The 19,973-nt window shown below is 34.2% G+C and overlaps 1 protein-coding gene across 1 annotated transcript in view; it reads left to right on the top strand.

Moving 5' to 3' along the window:
- Window positions 1-19,973, top strand: part of LOC149795006 (kinase non-catalytic C-lobe domain-containing protein 1-like) — a 160,380-nt gene that overhangs the window by 85,330 nt on the left and 55,077 nt on the right. Inside the window, exons 7-10 of the mRNA XM_089963745.1 lie at window positions 4,316-4,452; window positions 9,568-9,726; window positions 14,277-14,360; window positions 17,341-19,141. Coding sequence (XP_089819871.1) covers window positions 4,316-4,452; window positions 9,568-9,726; window positions 14,277-14,360; window positions 17,341-19,141 — 2,181 coding nt within the window. The remainder of the gene's footprint in view (window positions 1-4,315; window positions 4,453-9,567; window positions 9,727-14,276; window positions 14,361-17,340; window positions 19,142-19,973) is intronic.

Raw genomic sequence — 19,973 nt, 5'->3', positions numbered from 1 at the left:
AGCAGCCCTATCATATGCATTAGCTATTGACCAATCAGCAGCCCTATCATATGCATTAGCTATTGAACAATCAGCAGCCTTATCATATGTATTAGCTATTGAACAATCAGTAGCCCTGTCATATGTATTAGCTATTGAACAATCAGCAGCCCTATCATATGTATTAGCTATTAAACAATCAGCAGCCCTATCATATGCATTAGCTATTGACCAATCAGCAGCCCTATTGTATGCATTAGCTATTTAACAATCAGCAGCCTTATCATATGTATTAGTTATTGAACAATCAGCAGCCCTGTCATATGTATTAGCTATTGAACAATCAGCAGCCTTATCATATACATTAGCTATTGACCAATCAACAGCCCTATGATATACATTAGCTATTGACCAATCAGTGGCCTATTGTATGCATTAGCTATTGACCATTCAGTGGCCTATTGTATGCATTAGCTATTGACCAATCAGTGGCCCTATCATATGCATTAGCTATTAACCAATCAGCAGCCCTATCAAGTGTATTACCTATTGATCAATCTGCAGCCTATCATATACATTAGCTATTGACCAACCAGCAGCCCAATCATATGTATTAGTTATTGACCAAGCGGCAGTCATATCACATACATTAGCTATTGATTAATCAGCAGCCGTATCATATGCATTAGCTATTGATCAATCAGCAGCCCTATCATATGCATTAGCTATTGACCAATCAGTGGCCCTATTGTATGCATTAGCTATTGAACAATCAGCAGCCTTATCATATGTATTAGCTATTGAACAATCAGCAGCCCTATCATATGTATTAGCTATTGAACAATCAGCAGCCCTATCATATGTATTAGCTATTGAACAATCAGCAGTCCTATCATATGTATTAGCTATTGAACAATCAGCAGCCCTATCATATGTATTAGCTATTGAACAATCAGCAGCCCTATTATATGCATGAGCTATTGATCAGCCAACAGCCCTATCACATGCTTCAACTATTAACCAATCAGCAGCATAATCATATGCGTTAGCTACTGACCAGTCAGCAGCCCTTTCAATAGCATTAGCTTTTGACCATTCAGCAGCCCTATCATATGCATTTGCTATTTATTGACCAAGAAGTGGTCCTGTCATATGTATTAACTATTGACCAATCAGCAGCCCTATTCATGTGCATTAGCTATTGACCAAACAATGGTCAAAAATGGTATATGGATACATCTCAATAAATATAACACAACCATACCAATACTAAGTCACTGTGGTCTACCTTTTCTGTTTCCATTGAAGCTTAGTTGTTTGCTTAGACTCACAAATGGTGGATAATGTTTTCAAATCTAACTCAGTTACCTGCACATGCTTTATATCAGTCTGTATATTGTATAATAGTTTGTATATTGTATACTAGTCTGTATATTGTATGCTAGTCTGTATATTGTATAATAGTTTGTATATTGTATACTAGTCTGTATATTGTATTCTAGTCTGTATATTGTATACTAGTCTGTGTATTGCATACTATTCTGTATATTGTATACTATTCTGTATATTGTATATTCATTAGTATGTTATATGCTAGTCTTTATGTTATATGTTGTATAATCATCTGTATGTTGTATACTAGTCTCTATATTGTATACTAGTCTGTGTATTGCATACTAGGTGGTATATTGTATACTAGGCATATTGTATTCTAGGTGGTTTATTGTATGCTAGCCTTTATTATATGCTCATTTTTTCCCCCGTTAACTTAACATTGTCAGAGTCATGCAGTATTACCTGATATTGAACCCATGCGCCAATACACATATAGCATTCACGTGCATAAAGGAACTACTTTCTACTGAAAACAAACAATGGATGCAGACGCCAGCACTTTTGATTTGTAAACAAATGATGTACACTCACATAAGAGGCGCTTTACGTCGTAGTTGTTTAAATTTGTGTCTGATTGAAGTAAAACAGACGTTTTGTGGACTGCCACATACCAGCTGCTTTGGCACATTCCGCATTGATACAATGTTTTGGATTTAGGCTAGCTACAGTATACAACAAACGTAAAAAAAAATCCTTACAAATAATGTACAAGTGACAAGTCATATACTGTCTTCTTTAGCTGGTGATAAGAATGGCAAAAAAAAAATATACAGTTTTACATCCTGAATTTCCTCAAAATGTATTTTCTTAGTTCTGCAAATCCGAATTACATGAGCTATGTTGTAGGTTCTCAATCTTGATAACACATTTCAAAATTGTACTGTTAATTTTGATAAGTGCAATTACATCCTCCTTACTGCACTAAAAAGGAAATAAGCATTAAATTCCATAGCGTCTTTTTGATAATTGCAATTGAAAGACTTCATATTTTTCCCACATTATGATTTCAAACATTCAATGACAGAAACAGACACACATTGGCAGATTTCAACACGCTTCTCCCTAGCTTCTTCAATCCCATGTATTTCATGTGGAATTGTCACATACAAATCCAGTCCATAATCACAAACTTTCATAGAATTGAAAAAAATACCAAAATCTATTCATTCCAGATCAAATGGAAAAGTTGTTGCAATGCACATTCATTCACAGTATGACTCCAAATTTCAATTTTAACTAGACACGCCATTTTCTTTCGAAAGTTATGTTGAGTCCCCGACTAAGTTCAAATTTATCTGGGCAGAGTTATGTGCGCAGTAATAATGTTGTTGTTGCGTAATGATGAATATGCGCTTGTGTACTTAGTTTGGAATACGGCATACTTTCATTTACGTTGTTTCTTTTAGGGTATTTTGTTTATATAATTAAGCCTTAGCTAGAATAAAAAATGACCATATAATAAAAAGGTTACTGCATTTGTATGGGAAAATATGAACTCGTTTTGTTGGATGGATATACTGCACTCCCAAGGTCGTGCAGTATTCCATCCAAAAAACTCGTTCATATTTGCCCATACAAATGCAGTAACCTATAAGTATTTTGTATGCTCATCTGTATATTGTCTGTATATTGTATACTAGTATTTATATTTTATACTAGTCTCTACACTGTATACTAGTCTATATTGTATACTAGACTATATTATATACTAGACTATATTATATACTCATCCGTATATTGTATGCTACTCTGTATATTGTACACTAGTCTGTATATTGTATACTCGTCTGTATATTGTATACTAATCTGTATATTGTATGCTAGGTGATATATTGTATACATCTGTATATTGTATACTCATCAGCATATTGAAAAATAGTCTGTACAGTGTATACTAGTCTTTCTATTGTATACTCAGTGGTATATTGTATACTAGGTGGTATATTGTGTTCTAGTCTTTGTATTGTATACTAGGTGGTATATTGTAAACTAGTCTTTATATTGTATATTAAGTGGTATATTGTATACTAGTCTATATTGTATACAAGGTGGTGTATTGTATACATCTGTATATTGTATATTCATCTGCATATTGAAAACTAGTCTTTCTATTGTATACTAGTCTTTCTATTGTATACTAGTCTTTCTATTGTATGTTAGTCTGTATATTGTATACAAGGTGGTGTATTGTGTACATATCTGGATGTTGTGTTTGTCTGTATATTTTCAACTCTGTCTATTGGCAACTTGTGGAGTCACGTAACAAAGAAAATGTGAAACTGACTATTTCTAAGCACTGTACATAAACAAACCAAGGGGCAAATTCAGTGATGTTCCAAGCCTGTTTATGTGGGGTGCTGAACCCTCCCTTCCTTAGGTGGCACCCTGCCCCTCTGCTGCACATTCTGCTTTTCTTCAGGCTGCCCAGTCTTAAATCTCAGGAAGTATAATACATCGAGTATGATAATATTTTGGGCATAAACATGGACTCAGTAGCTTCAGTATTTCACCTGCAGCGAAAAATAATATTTAAAATGTATCAGCTGGATGCGTACAAATGCCCTCTCAAATGGTGTCGTCAGAAGAGATTAAAGTTCTCACATTGTATCCTCAAAAGAGATTAAAGTTCTCACATAGTGTCCTCAGAAAAGACTTTTCTAATCTGTCATGATTTGCAGACGACACCAAATCCATGTACATCGACAGTGGTACAAGTTTTCTTTCTCCAGAGCTATGAAGTTCATCTTCCAGTGTTTTACTTGTAGCAAATTTGAAAATATTTTCCACCCCTCATCTTCCTTTTTCTTATTCTTACCTCATTCTTTTTCAACTTGTAAATTTAGTGTGCATGCTGAGTTTTCCAAATTTTACATTTCATTGTTTTCTGATTCATGGCATAAAATTGATATTTTATGTTTTATATCATATATACCTTTCACAGCTGCTTACCTGTCACCAGACACAATATTCCTCAGGGAGAACGGCACAGTATCCTTTAAGGCCATTCCAGAGGAGAAACCCCTGGAGGTCATTTTCATGGCCCCAGAACTCCAGTCCAATGGGGTGCTGTCGGAAAAAGTAAGTCATCTGGTAGATATATATCATTTTACATAAGACACTGATGACATTGACTGTCACGTATACATGGTATTGTACAGAGGTTGCATTTGTATGAGGTTAACACTTGATTTTATTGAAAACATTTTATTGAAACTTTATAGCATGTTTCATTATACCATAAATTTAGTTATACCACGGTCACCTCATGGCTCTTGATTCATTTATATGCTTTCCTCAAGACATCCATCCATCTAATACCAATTTTGATTCTGTACAATAGTGCAATTTCTCTGCAATCTACATTTACCAGACTTTGTGGGTTCAAACAGTTAAAGGTCAAGTTCACTGTATCTGATATCTGAAAGAAGAAATATGTTTTCTGCACAATGGCTAATGGAGAAAATAGTTTCCCCACAATAACTTGAATTTTCCACCATCTACAGTTGCAAGATATTGTGAATGGCTTACACTTAGTATAAGAAATAATCCTATTGAGTTTGGGCTGAAATAATCAAAGGTCAGGGACACTACATTTGAAAGAAGAATTACGGTTTCTGCACATTAACTCAAGTTCCCCATGTACAGTTACCAAACTTTGTGGTTAGCTTGCACTTGGGTAAGGAAGAATGCTATTGATTGGGAGTCAAGAGGGGAAAGGTCAAGGACACTGAATGAAAGAAGAAAGATGGTTTCTGCACAAAAATTAAGTTATCAGCTGTGAATTTTCACTTACTGAAGAAAAAAAATGGATTTTTCGTAATAACTTTAGTTCTACACCACCTCCCTTGACCACAGTTTGCGGAGGCCTTGCACTTAAGCTATGAACATTGTTGGGTTACAAGTTTAAAGGTCAAGGTCATATGTCTCAAAGAAAAGTTGGTTTTGCAGTAAGAGTTTTGTTCTAGACTAATTTCCTGATCAAGCTCTTTGGATTGCTTGCACTTAGGGTGGTAAGGAAACCTGTAGGTTTCAGGGTATAAAGGTAAAAGATCATGGCAACAAGAAAGTCTGATAAGAAATAAGGGCTTCTGCACATTTGAGTTTAGCTGAAGGCTGCATGCATACCTGGAACAGACATAAAGGTAATTGATGAAGTGTGAGAAACCTTTAGCTTTCAGATTATGATTAGTGTTCTTTGCTGTTAATATTTACTTAACACATTAACCCCTGGAGGTTTTTGCCATTTTTGCCTGAAAATCGAGTAGGAAACACATTTTGAAAGCTATTTCTGAATAGACTCGAAAACACCAAAGCCCCGGTCATCTTTCAATAACATACTGCCTAGTTGTGTTAGAAACATCATTTTTCATTGGCTATTAGACTCGCGCATGAGCAGAATGGTAAAAGTTGGACTTTTTTCTTTTTTTCTTTTGCTAAACAGAGCCATTATTTTCGTATGGAGACCACTCTTTATTTCAAATGCCCATCTTATCCTACTTTTTGCAAAGGCTCATCTGTCTGCTTGCAGTTGATACCGGTTTGCCTTAGATCTGAGACCAAAAAGTCTAAAATACGGACACAAAATGGGATTCCGACCACGGGCGAATTTTGCATAAAAAAAGTCGGATCCAAAAAATGAGGTTTTTCTATCTGTATTTTGTAGTGCAACTAGATATTCCAGATTATTTGGTATCATTGTAGAGCTACATCTGTCTACCTTTCTATATAATACCATCCACGTTAGTGTATCATGCATGCGCATGATGCTACAGAGCTCGGCAGCAGGCTACTACCTCCTGCCCCATAAAGTCATCGCTAGGGGTTAATGTGTAAATTAACAATGGCAGATTTTTACTTGAGCTAGCACTGTGACGAATTTCAACAAATTGTGACCTAGTTTCTGTGTATGAAAATCGGGCCAAACAAATCATAAACAATGTGGAATAATCTCAACTTACCTTGGGAGAGCAATCAAAAGTTCTTTTGATCATTTTTTTAAATGTAGCAATGAACACTTAATTATCTGAAACAAATGATCTTCTCTCATGCAATAATATTGTTTAAAATAGACTTAGAATGGTTTTCTATCCATACTTCAACTTATCCCATGTAGCAACCAAGTTTATTGGGACAGGGGACCAATCAACATTATTAAGTTGAATTACTATTCTACAAAATTACTTCAGCTCACAGTTCATTGTAGCTTTGACTTTTGAAGGCATACAAGTTAGAAGTCAGCAAGAAAAAATAATTTTAGTCAGGAAATAACCTATGCATTTGTCCTCGAGGAATAATGCCATTTAAATGAGAAACAGATACCAAAAATGGAATATGGTTGTCAAAGTACTATGACAGTTAATTCTAACAAGTGACAAGATAAAAAAATCTGATTGCAGTCAGCATAATACTGATACTGACAGTAACAATTGTTGCCTTGATTGAAAGCATATACAATAAATATCTTAGCAGAAATAAATAAACTGGCCCAGCTGAGATAGCTCATAGAGTATTGCACTGAATCAGCAGGTTTTTCACCTTGTCCTGGGCATTTGGGCAACAAATGTTTCTAGTGCTTTCTTTCTCTGAGTAGAGATTAGGTCACTACTACTTCTCTGTGTATCTCTGTGTGATATAATAAGTATTTATGCATGCTTTTGTTGTAGACATGTGTGTATCTCTGTGTGATATAATAAGTATTTATGCATGCTTTTGTTGTAGACATGTGTGTATCTCTATGTGATATAATAAGTATTTATGCATGCTTTTGTTGTAGACATGTGTGTATCTCTGTGTGATATAATAAGTATTTATGCATGCTTTTGTTGTAGACATGTGTGTATCTCTGTGTGATATAATAAGTATTTATGCATGCTTTTGTTGTAGACATGTGTGTATCTCTGTGTGATATAATAAGTATTTATGCATGCTTTTGTTGTAGACATGTGTGTATCTCTATGTGATATAATAAGTATTTATGCATGCTTTTGTTGTAGACATGTGTGTATCTCTATGTGATATAATAAGTATTTATGCATGCTTTTGTTGTAGACATGTGTGTATCTCTGTGTGATATAATAAGTATTTATGCATGCTTTTGTTGTAGACATGTGTGTATCTCTGTGTGATATAATAAGTATTTATGCATGCTTTTGTTGTAGACATGTGTGTATCTCTGTGTGATATAATAAGTATTTATGCATGCTTTTGTTGTAGACATGTGTGTATCTCTGTGTGATATAATAAGTATTTATGCATGCTTTTGTTGTAGACATGTGTGTATCTCTATGTGATATAATAAGTATTTATGCATGCTTTTGTTGTAGACATGTGTGTATCTCTGTGTGATATAATAAGTATTTATGCATGCTTTCGTTGTAGACATGTGTGTATCTCTATGTGATATAATAAGTATTTATGCATGCTTTCGTTGTAGACATGTGTGTATCTCTATGTGATATAATAAGTATTTATGCATGCTTTCGTTGTAGACATGTGTGTATCTCTGTGTGATATAATAAGTATTTATGCATGCTTTTGTTGTAGACATGTGTGTATCTCTGTGTGATATAATAAGTATTTATGCATGCTTTTGTTGTAGACATGTGTGTATCTCTGTGTGATATAATAAGTATTTATGCATGCTTTTGTTGTAGACATGTGTGTATCTCTGTGTGATATAATAAGTATTTATGCATGCTTTTGTTGTAGACATGTGTGTATCTCTGTGTGATATAATAAGTATTTATGCATGCTTTTGTTGTAGACATGTGTGTATCTCTGTGTGATATAATAAGTATTTATGCATGCTTTTGTTGTAGACATGTGTGTATCTCTGTGTGATATAATAAGTATTTATGCATGCTTTCGTTGTAGACATGTGTGTATCTCTGTGTGATATAATAAGTATTTATGCATGCTTTTGTTGTAGACATGTGTGTATCTCTGTGTGATATAATAAGTATTTATGCATGCTTTTGTTGTAGACATGTGTGTATCTCTGTGTGATATAATAAGTATTTATGCATGCTTTTGTTGTAGACATGTGTGTATCTCTGTGTGATATAATAAGTATTTATGCATGCTTTTGTTGTAGACATGTGTGTATCTCTGTGTGATATAATAAGTATTTATGCATGCTTTTGTTGTAGACATGTGTGTATCTCTGTGTGATATAATAAGTATTTATGCATGCTTTCGTTGTAGACATGTGTGTATCTCTGTGTGATATAATAAGTATTTATGCATGCTTTCGTTGTAGACATGTGTGTATCTCTGTGTGATATAATAAGTATTTATGCATGCTTTTGTTGTAGACATGTGTGTATCTCTGTGTGATATAATAAGTATTTATGCATGCTTTTGTTGTAGACATGTGTGTATCTCTGTGTGATATAATAAGTATTTATGCATGCTTTTGTTGTAGACATGTGTGTATCTCTGTGTGATATAATAAGTATTTATGCATGCTTTTGTTGTAGACATGTGTGTATCTCTATGTGATATAATAAGTATTTATGCATGCTTTTGTTGTAGACATGTGTGTATCTCTGTGTGATATAATAAGTATTTATGCATGCTTTCGTTGTAGACATGTGTGTATCTCTGTGTGATATAATAAGTATTTATGCATGCTTTTGTTGTAGACATGTGTGTATCTCTGTGTGATATAATAAGTATTTATGCATGCTTTTGTTGTAGACATGTGTGTATCTCTGTGTGATATAATAAGTATTTATGCATGCTTTTGTTGTAGACATGTGTGTATCTCTGTGTGATATAATAAGTATTTATGCATGCTTTTGTTGTAGACATGTGTGTATCTCTGTGTGATATAATAAGTATTTATGCATGCTTTCGTTGTAGACATGTGTGTATCTCTGTGTGATATAATAAGTATTTATGCATGCTTTCGTTGTAGACATGTGTGTATCTCTGTGTGATATAATAAGTATTTATGCATGCTTTTGTTGTAGACATGTGTGTATCTCTGTGTGATATAATAAGTATTTATGCATGCTTTTGTTGTAGACATGTGTGTATCTCTGTGTGATATAATAAGTATTTATGCATGCTTTTGTTGTAGACATGTGTGTATCTCTGTGTGATATAATAAGTATTTATGCATGCTTTTGTTGTAGACATGTGTGTATCTCTGTGTGATATAATAAGTATTTATGCGTGCTTTTGTTGTAGACATGCCTGTATGGGTTAAGTGTGACCCTGCGCTGTGTGGCAGGGAAGAAGTACTCCTCCATCTCCTCCATGAACACCAGCCAAGAACTGCAAGATCTTCTGGAAAGATTGTCAGAATCTAATCCCAGTAAACGGCCTAACCTCTCTGATGTTGCTGAGGTAATATTGGTCATCAAGTAAAAAATTTCAAGCTAATTTTCATATTTTAAAAAGGAGAGTATGTGTGGAAAATATCTTGCTTTATGCAAGAGAATATCATGTAGTTCATTTATAATTTACATGTAAGATTACTTGATTACTCTGATGACTGTTGTGTACATTTGTCTGCATGTGAAATTACATTATTGACCTAGTGACTGTCATATTTAACTATCTACATGTTTGATTACTTGATTATCAATATATAATGACAGTCAAATTTATCCATTTACATGTACATCACATTTTGGGCTTTTCTGCACATGTAAGGTTTCCATCACTAGTGTTGGCATGAAATGCATACCAAATTCGACCGATTGATGAAAAATATACAATGCTTATGGTTGGAAATGTGGCTATTGTCGCCAGAACATTCTTTTCAAAATAATACTAATTCTGGACACATGGAATACTACCCTTGTGTTTTCATAACTCACTATATGTCAGCCTATTCTGCTCATGGTTTTGTAAAGATTTATTGTTTATGCATCATGCTTTAGAAATGGAATACATTATTTTGGACTCTTTCCTTAGCATTTCAACCGAGGAACTAGGTTAGATTTATAGTTTGTTTTTGTAAAAAAATCAATGCAACAATGTCATTAAATGGCAAGAGATATTCAGCAAACTAAATCAATTTTGAGTTCAACTTTTTATAAATTTAACAAGTTATTAAGTTGAAGAGAAACAACAATGAATTGAATCTTATATGTTTACGATGTCATGTTTATGGAGAAAAAAAATAATTGCTGAAGAATTTGGAAAAAGACTATATGCTGCGAATTTGGCAAGTTGACAAGTTGGTTAGCAGATGATAAAGTAGGTGTGAGACAACTGCTTGCAAAATAAGAAATTTGGATTAAGATGCAATAGTGTTCTAAGGTAAACATTTCAGTCTTTTAAACAATGTATTTATTTGTATAATTCTAAAGTTAAATATTAAATAGGTTTTGATGAACAGGAGTGTACATCAGAGATTCTGTGTTACAATTTCAAGATCATCATGGGGTGGTTATTCATGATAGCATTTAGAAGGCACATTTTCACGAGCATTTAGAATAGAAATGTTGGATATAATTTTTACACTTTATGAATATTACTTACCTAAATTAAAGGATGATCACTCTTTCATTTTGCAAATTGAATTTTGGACCGAAAACAACACGTTTACAAAAATGATGTATCAATATGCACAATTGTTCAACATGCAGAATATGCCAACATGGTGGTAATATTACTAGATGACTGTATTGACTGTCATATTTATTTGTCAACATGCAAGATTGCTAGATTGCTGTTTAGACAGTCATACCTATCTGTCAAAATGTATGATTACTAGATTACTGTGTTGACTGTGATAGTTATCCATCAGCATGTAAAATTACTTGATTACTGACTCATATTTATCCATCAACATATAAGATTACTTGATTACTGACTCATATTTATCCATCAACATATAAGATTACTTGATTACTGACTGTCATATTTATCCATCAACATGTACAATTACATGATTACCATATTGACTGCCTTTAATATCTGTCTTCATGTAAAATTACTTGGTAAACATATGGACTGTAATCTTTGCTATCCTCAGATATCTAATACATGATCAATTTTTAAAATTACCATCCTGTAGGGGCTACATGGGCAAAAATGTACTTTTTTGTTGTAGAATATGCATTAGAGGAAAATGTTACTGTTGCCATTAAGAATGCTTTGAAAATTCTATTTTCTGCTTTCCTAGTTATAAGACTAAGTCAGCATATGGTATGGTCATTCTGATTACCTAGTTATAAGGCAAAGTCAGCATATGGTATGGTCATTCTGATTACCTAGTTATAAGACTAAGTCAGCATATGGCATGGTCATTCTGATTACCTAGTTATAAGGCAAAGTCAGCATATGGTATGGTCATTCTGATTACCTAGTTATAAGACTAAGCATATGGCATGGTCATTCTGATTACCTAGTTATAAGGCTAAGTCAGGATATGGTATGGTCTTTCATCCATTATCTATCATCTGACGTCAGTCAGTAATCATTATTTTCGAACTTTTATAAGAAAAACAACTAAACCTACTTCAGCCAAACTTGCTTGACAACTTTGTGGCATGATGCCAACCTGCCATTAAAATATGACCACCTTTACTAAATACAGAAAAACCTTTCAGTGACTTTTTCTGTAAAAAAAATAAATAATTTGAAATAAGCATTTTGGCAAGAAGACATTTTAATTTTGTGCAGAATGATGCCAGTCTGCCAGTAAATATAAATTCCATTAATTAAAATGAAAAAATATCCAAATGTCTTCTCACAATTAAATACCAGACAGAATTTGACAAAACTTGACAAAAACCATCCTGGCATGAAAGGCCTCTAATATTTGCACAATGATGACAACGTTCTGTTAAACATGGCCACTGTTATCAATGTAAAGGACCTTTCAACAAGTTCTCAAGAAAACCCTGCTGAACAGAACTATAGCAAATTTGATTAAAAGCCATCTAACAATAATGCTTTTCATATTTGTTAAAATGATGCCTATCTACCTTAAAAATTTAAAAGAAAATTTAAAATAACTTCCCAATATTGCTCAACAGAATCCAGTTTAACAGAAAGCATGCTGGTGTGAAAGCTTCTCAGTGATTCTGATCTGTTATTCAGTATGATTATTGTTACTCAAAATAATAGGAAAACTTAACACAACTTTGAAAAAAACAACCAACAGAACCTGACCAGATGCAGAAATCATACTGGCAATAAGGCCTTTCAAGTTTGCTTACTGGCATGTGGTCTTTTAGGCCTTTCAAGTTTGCATAAGGCCTTTTAAGTTTGCATACTGGCATATATGGCCTTTCAAGTTTGCATAAGGCCTTTCAGGTTGGTGCAAATGATGGTCATCCACTGCTTGATATGGCTGCCATTGCTAAATAAGTATTTAAAAACTTCAAATGTCAGAAAGCAATATACTGACCTAAATATCATGGGTAAGTGTGTTTGCATCTGGCTTTTAGGTAGATGTCAGACAGTTGAGTGATCTTAAGCCCACTTTGGGCTCTTGTTACTTATTTTTATTCCTCAAGATGAAAAATAATGACGTATACAAACATTCAAGATAGTACCTTTAAAAGAAACGCATAAACTGTATGCAACATTTACAATTTACAGCCTCAGTAAAATTCCATACACTGTGTGCAGTATCTGCATCCTCATTAAAAATCCATACAGTGTGCAGTATCTAATTTGTTTCAATTCCATGCGTCAGCATCTATACTAAATCAGTTGCACTGTTGCCTGAAAACCATCCCTGATATTCTCAGGTGTGACTCTTTTTTGTTATGGAGTTAAAAAAAATTTTTTTGTATATCATTGGTGCTTTTATTTACTCTTGTTCAAAACAAATTAATAACGATGTTTGTTTGCTTGTGGGGAGGGGGTTACTTGTTTAGGATATTGTGGGTTTCTTTTTATAGATGATTGCAAGTCATGTGATCTATCCATGTGGAAGTTGAAATCTTTCACTCACACCAAGCCATTAAAACTAAACATTTTATGAGGTGCATGGAAACACTCTAATTATTTACTTTATAAGTGAACTCTGAATCAAAGTTGTTAATTGTGTGTGACTGACAGTGACAGTACTGGAATGGGATTACATTTTAGTTTGTTCCACACACCATCACCATTTTTTTCCTATCTGTAGCTCCGAGTGGTCTAAAGCGCTCTTCGTTACGGATCACTGCCATCTCACCTCTGTCTGCGGCGGTTCGAGTCTAAGATTCAGCCAATGTGGGTATGTGAGAAAGCTTGCCAGTAGCTTCTCGTGGGTCGGTGGTTCTTTCCGGGGTTTTCCCGGGTTCTTCCTCCACCATTAATACTGGCCGCCATGTATAGCCTATCGTGTGCTGAAAAATGGCGTTAAACCCCACAACAACAACAACAACAACAACCTATCTGTAGCTCAGTAAATTTTCAGGTCAGTATCACTAATGTAGCTGAAAGCACCTAATTCATTTAAAATAGAATCATGGGAAACAAATTACATACTTTTTAGCTACATTTTTAATGATGCTAACCTGATAATCTGCTGAACCACTGATAGGATAATATTCACAATGCTATGTGGAAGAAACTATTGTGTCATGTTGTTGACTTGTGATGCAGTCCATTACAAGCGCAGCTCCTGTAAAGGTGAGAAACTCATTCATTGCATTTTCTTACTCTAAAGTATTCTTTACAACATATTTTTCTGTACTCTTTGCAAAATTGATACACCATGTATTGATGAGATTGTCCGGTTAGCATTTGTACTGGTAAAATGTGTTTTTTTATTGACTTTCTCCATCCTTGCTAGTACGAGGTACCAGTAGTAGCGCAACTCTGGTGGAAACGCTGATTCTTGTTAATCCATAAGAACACGTTCTTTTTTATTAGGAATGTATCTGTGCAAAATGACAGTTATCATGCTCTTTAGTTCAGTTCTGAGTGTACCTTTCCATTTTCAGCTTTGTGCTAAGCAAGAGATCAAATGTGGGAAAAAATCATCTACAGTGTGCCAGAAAATTTTTCAGGAGGCTATGGATATTTTGGTATGTATAATCCTTATAACATTAACCTTCATTATCACTCATACACAGACTAGTTTTAATAGATACATTGTTACAATTGTTTGACATGGTACCCTCTGAATAGCTTTAGTTTGTTGGTATGAAGCAGTGTTACTACTGCCATCATAACAGACTTAGTGCCAATACATGGAATTTTTATTTATTACCATACAGGTCACAGTGATAAAAAGGATGGCCTGGTCATGCAATTTCCAAAATTTGATCAGGAGTTTTGACTTCAAAAGAGGGATGATTTTCATTGACCATGTTTTTTGCATGTAAATAGACAAAAATGTCAACCATTAAACAAATTTACATTTTTTTAAACAAAATATTTAAAAATGTTCTTTGTCATATCAGATCAGTCCTTTCACAGTAACTTGTTGCCATTCATGCTTTTCTTATATGAATCACAAGCATTTTTAGCATTTCTGAGATCATTCCTGCATTATATAGGTGGCATTCCTCATTATTATTGATTGTAACACTTAGGAGATGATGTACTGCTAGTCTCAAGTCTGTGGGTAGATTTGGATTGCTGACTGTCTGCCAAAACCGCTCAAGATTGGTACTGTCTGGGTTTAGTGTTCTAATATTGTTTTAATGTCAGTAAGATTCTTCACATGAAGAACAAATACGAACATTATACCATCACACTCTTGTGACTTTAAGCCTAATTTGCAGGTACTTTCCTTGTTATCATTATCATAACTATCACCACTCTTTAATAATGACAATCAAATTCATAAAAAAATGACATGTACTTTAGTTTGGGTTACATTCACATTTACATTAAATCACATTCAGTGGTGTTTATGTCAGTTTTTGTGATGTGGTCGTTCGTTGTAATGTCAAATGAATATTTAGCCTAAAAATCATGATTGCTGGTCGCATTCTGCAGATGATCATTTACAAGATATCCTGTTGAATAGTGCAAAAACATCGTATTTTCAGTTGGACTTGAATTATATGTCAGTATATATGGTATTTAAATTAAAGATTTCACTTCGGGTTTGTATTCAAAATTAGCATGTTTTTTTTCCAAATTTGTATTTAAATAGCTTGTGCTCTGTTAGTCATTAAGTAAACTAGTTTTCTATAAAATATTAAGTAACATTATTTCATGACATATGACTGATGAGTGATTTTTTGCATTTAATGGTCAGACTTGTGAGTGAAATGTTTGATCATGGCATTGTTTTAGTACTGGTTTCTTTTATTGAAAGATAAGGAAGGTAGAGGGTTGAGACAAATGATAAGGCAGACAAGTTGTAGTGAGAGAATGGGTATGTGCTATAAAGAGTTTCTTCAGAAGTGGTAATATGTCATGTGGCTTTTATAAATAAATAAAGACTTTATTTAGTTAAGGTAACTCAGTTAGTTACATAACTAATCTACTTTAAGGCCTTCTATCTGTTATGTACAATATATACAGTATATACAACATGATGTGAAGAGTCTGGCTTGACACTAAATAATTAAGTAATTTTAAAATTCAAAGTATCAAGCCAGGATCACATCACAGGCATCAGTGAAACCATAAACATATATAGAACATAAAATATCATCCTGCATTGAAAAATTCAGCTATGAAAATGATGCAAAATTACAGAAAAGCGGGTGGTATTTTTTGTACTAGAACTGTTCAATTTTCTAACGATTTCATCCATTTAAGACACTGATTGTGAAAAGATGAAATGCTAGGAGCCTGCCTTATATCACTGGGAATGTTGTTCCATACCAGTGGACCAGTATATTGAAAACTTTTTTAAACAGTTAAATTTTGATTTAAAGATACACAAATAATGAATTTATCAGTGTAGGTTCTGTGATATCAGGGCAAATTGGTTTCCTAGAGAACAGGACAATTAGGTTTTTCATGAGGAAAGAGCAAACAGGTTTTCTTTGAGGACAGGTCAAGTAGATTTTCTTGAGGGCAGGGCAAGTAGATTCTGTGAGAACTTAATCAAATTGGGCAAGTGTCCTAATGATGAAGTTGAGCTGTCTTGTCATTTTATTCTTAAGAATCATTTGTCAGATGTTGATGTTATTTATATTATTTTTTTTCATAAAAAGTAAATTCAAGAATTTTTATCCAGCCTTTTTTAGTTGACAAAGGCCTTTATTGGTAGGCCTTATTGGTAGTATAGCAATGGCCTATATTGATAGTATAACAAAGACCTACACTGGTAGTATAACAAAGGCCTATACTGGTCATGTAAGAAAAGCCTATACCAGTTGTATAGCAATGGCCTATACTGTTAGTGTTACAAAGGCCTATACTGGTAGTATAACAAAAGCCTATACTGGTCATGTAACAAAAGTCTATACCACTTGTACAGCAATGTCCTATACTGGTAGTATAGCAATGGCCTATACCAGTTGTATAGCAATGTCCTATACTGGTAGTATAACAAAGGCCTATACCAGTTGTATAGCAATGTCCTATACTGGTAGTATAGCAATGGCCTATACTTTTAGTATAACAAAGGCCTATACTTTTAGTATAACAAAGGCCTATACTGTTCATATAACAAAAGCCTACACTGGTAGTATAACATTGGTCTGTACTAGTTGTATAGCAATGGTCTACACTGGTAGTATGACAAATGCCTATACCAAATGTATAACAATGATCTATACTGGTAGTATAAAACAAGGCCTATATCAATAGTATAACAATGGCTAATACCAGTTGTATAACAATGTCATATACCAGGAGTATAACAGTGGCCTATACCAGTAGTATAATTATGGCCTATACTGATAGAATGACAGTTTTAATCTTTTATCATTGGAAAAGTAGTTGTCTTTATGTATCTTCGTTTATCTCTTTATTATTTTCATGGAATTCAACTTAATCCTTAATAGGCAATAAAATCACTATATTTGTGAATGTAAAAAATTATGTATTTAAGTGCCTTGTTATTGATCATGTTGTATAGTGTTTCTTTCTTTGCAGGTTGAGCAAGAGGAAAAGGAGGGAAAAGAAAATGAAAGTAACAAGTCTTCCAGTCAAACTGTGAAAGAGAACAAGTCAGGAATTTCAGCTGTTGATTCATCTGCAAATGAATACTCTATGCCAGTACTTGCTAAACCATCTGCAATCAAACCATCTGCAATTAAACCATCTGCCATTAAACCATCCGCTTTCAAGCCTGTCTCAGGGTCAGCATTTCAGTCAGTCAATGGAGGTAGTATTGGGTCAGATTCTGGAGCATTTCAACCAATTCCAAGAAAAGGTCAGCAGAATGAAAGGGTTGAAGAGCCACGTCTTCCAAGTGCTTTCTCTTCACCTGCCACCCACTTTAAACCTATTGTATTGCATCAGCCTGAGGTTCCTAAAGAGATTAAGGTGGAGTCAAGTAAAAAAGAGGAAAGTGCCAAAAAAGAGTCGTCTTCTAAAAGGAAAGACAGTTTAAATCAACCTAACGACAAAGACAAGGAAGTTTTCAAAAAGCTGGATGAGCTGAAGAAGAACTTAATGAAACATGGCAGGCAACCAAATATGGCCAAGGAGATAGAGAATGAGGACTTGGCAGATTCGCCAAAGTCCTCAAAAGAATCCACAAGTAAAAGTTCAACACCAAGTAAGCCAAAGACTAAATCCAGGAAATCAGAAAGAATGTCTGGCAAGGATCAGGCCCCAAATGGGGCTCTTGAAACTTTACTGAAGGAGATTCAAAAGCAGGGTCATGTGCCAGACACACAGAGCTTGGCAAATACAATTGCACGATATCTGCAATCCCAGCTGGTTCAAGGGGAGACTGAGCGAGCACAATCAAAATCTTCAGATACCAAAAGTGTTACAACAGAACAGAATCCTGGTGAGGTCTCTAATCTGCAGAGTCCAAATCAAAATACACAAATCCAGAATCAACTTCCTCAAGGAATGATTAACCAGTTTTCAAATTTAAATATTCCTGCTCAATATCAACCTCATCTTGTTGGACAGACGATAACATTACCAATGCAGTATGGTGGTAATGTATTTCCTGGGTATACACAAGTTCAACTTCAACAGGATCCCATCACAGGGTTCTTTAACCTTGTCCCTGTTAATTTCTTGCCAGTCAGTTCCCATGCCAACCAAGGTCATGATTCAGTTTCCACAGATTCTGTTGTTAAATTAGTACGGAGCAGTCCACTAATGTCCTCAGAAGGGGATCATGCAGGTAATTATGGAAAATCAAAAACACAGGGACATGGTCGAACTGCAAAAGATTTATTACAGAGAACAGCGAATATTCGTGCCAAAAATATGGGACGTTTACCAGGTCAAACTCTTAGTGTTCAAAGTGAAAATGCTAATTTATGGAGATCCAAATCAGATTATGCTTTGGAGAAAAGTGATATTGCATTTTATTCAGATAGAGAGGGAATTAAACAAAGCTATTATTCTAGTCGGGATAAAGCATTTGGTGCTGTGAATGACGATTCATTAGTGGATGTGCACAATCGGACTCATCAGTCGCTTTCCCCTCATGCTATACCTCCTTATGATCCCCATTCTCGGGAGCCACAACTCTTCAGAACACACTCTAATTCGTCCTCCCCCTCCGCCTCAAAAGACTCTGGTGTTAGTGGGATGAATGTTGGATATAAAATTGTTCCATCGGGAATGGAGGCCAGTTTGATGGACCGATTGCTAAGTAATGTAAACATTAAACATCAAAAAATGTTGGGGAAAATTGTCAATCTGTTACGAGACGAATTTGCTTTTGATGGATATATGGAAAATGGCATTGAAGATCTTGCTATGGGTCAGTATTGATGTTAACCTTAATGTCTATAATTTTTTGTTTATTTTAATGTTTTACATAGTTATTTTGTAAAAACATAATTATTTTTGTCCATTAACATCTGATACATGCAACATTGTTTTCTTGTTTAATTTTGTAAATATTTGTATTTAAAAATTGCTGAAAGTTATGACTACTTCACAGTTGATATCCCTGTGCATGTATGTCTGTCATTGTCTCTGTACATAACATCTGCATGACCATCCACACCCAAGTATTGAATTTTTTAAAAAGTTAAGTTTAGTGTTAAAGTTTTTATTTTCTAGCTAAATCAAAGCTAGGCTTAACAGAAAGGGAGCCTCTTGTTTAAATATCATTCTTTGCTCTTTATACCAATAATTATTGTACAGTTGACAAAAGGAACCTCTTGTTACCAATAATTATTGTACATTTGACCAAAAGGACCTCTTTTTACCAATAATTAATGTACAGTTGACCAAAAGGACCTCTTTTTACCAATAACTATTGTACAGTTGACAAAGGAACCTCTTGTTACCGATAATTATTGTACATTTGACCAAAAGGACCTCTTTTTACCAATAACTATTGTACAGTTGACAAAAGGAACCACTTTTTTACCAATAATTATTGTACAGTTAAAAAAGGCACCTCTTTTTACCAATAATGCCTATAATTATAGCACTCTTAACAAAAGGGTCTATTCATTTACCTATAATTATATCAACACCTGACAAAAGGGTCTATTCATTTACCTATAATTATATGAACACCTGACAAAAGGGTCTATTCATTTACCTATATTATATCAACACCTGACAAAAGGAGTTTTTTG

This window comes from Sinohyriopsis cumingii, chromosome 7 (genome assembly GCF_028554795.1).
Source record: "Sinohyriopsis cumingii isolate HCF-2022 chromosome 7, ASM2855479v2, whole genome shotgun sequence".
Taxonomy (NCBI): domain Eukaryota; kingdom Metazoa; phylum Mollusca; class Bivalvia; order Unionida; family Unionidae; genus Sinohyriopsis; species Sinohyriopsis cumingii.
Note: the sequence above shows the minus strand (reverse complement) of the source record. Positions and strands in the feature narration are given on the sequence as shown.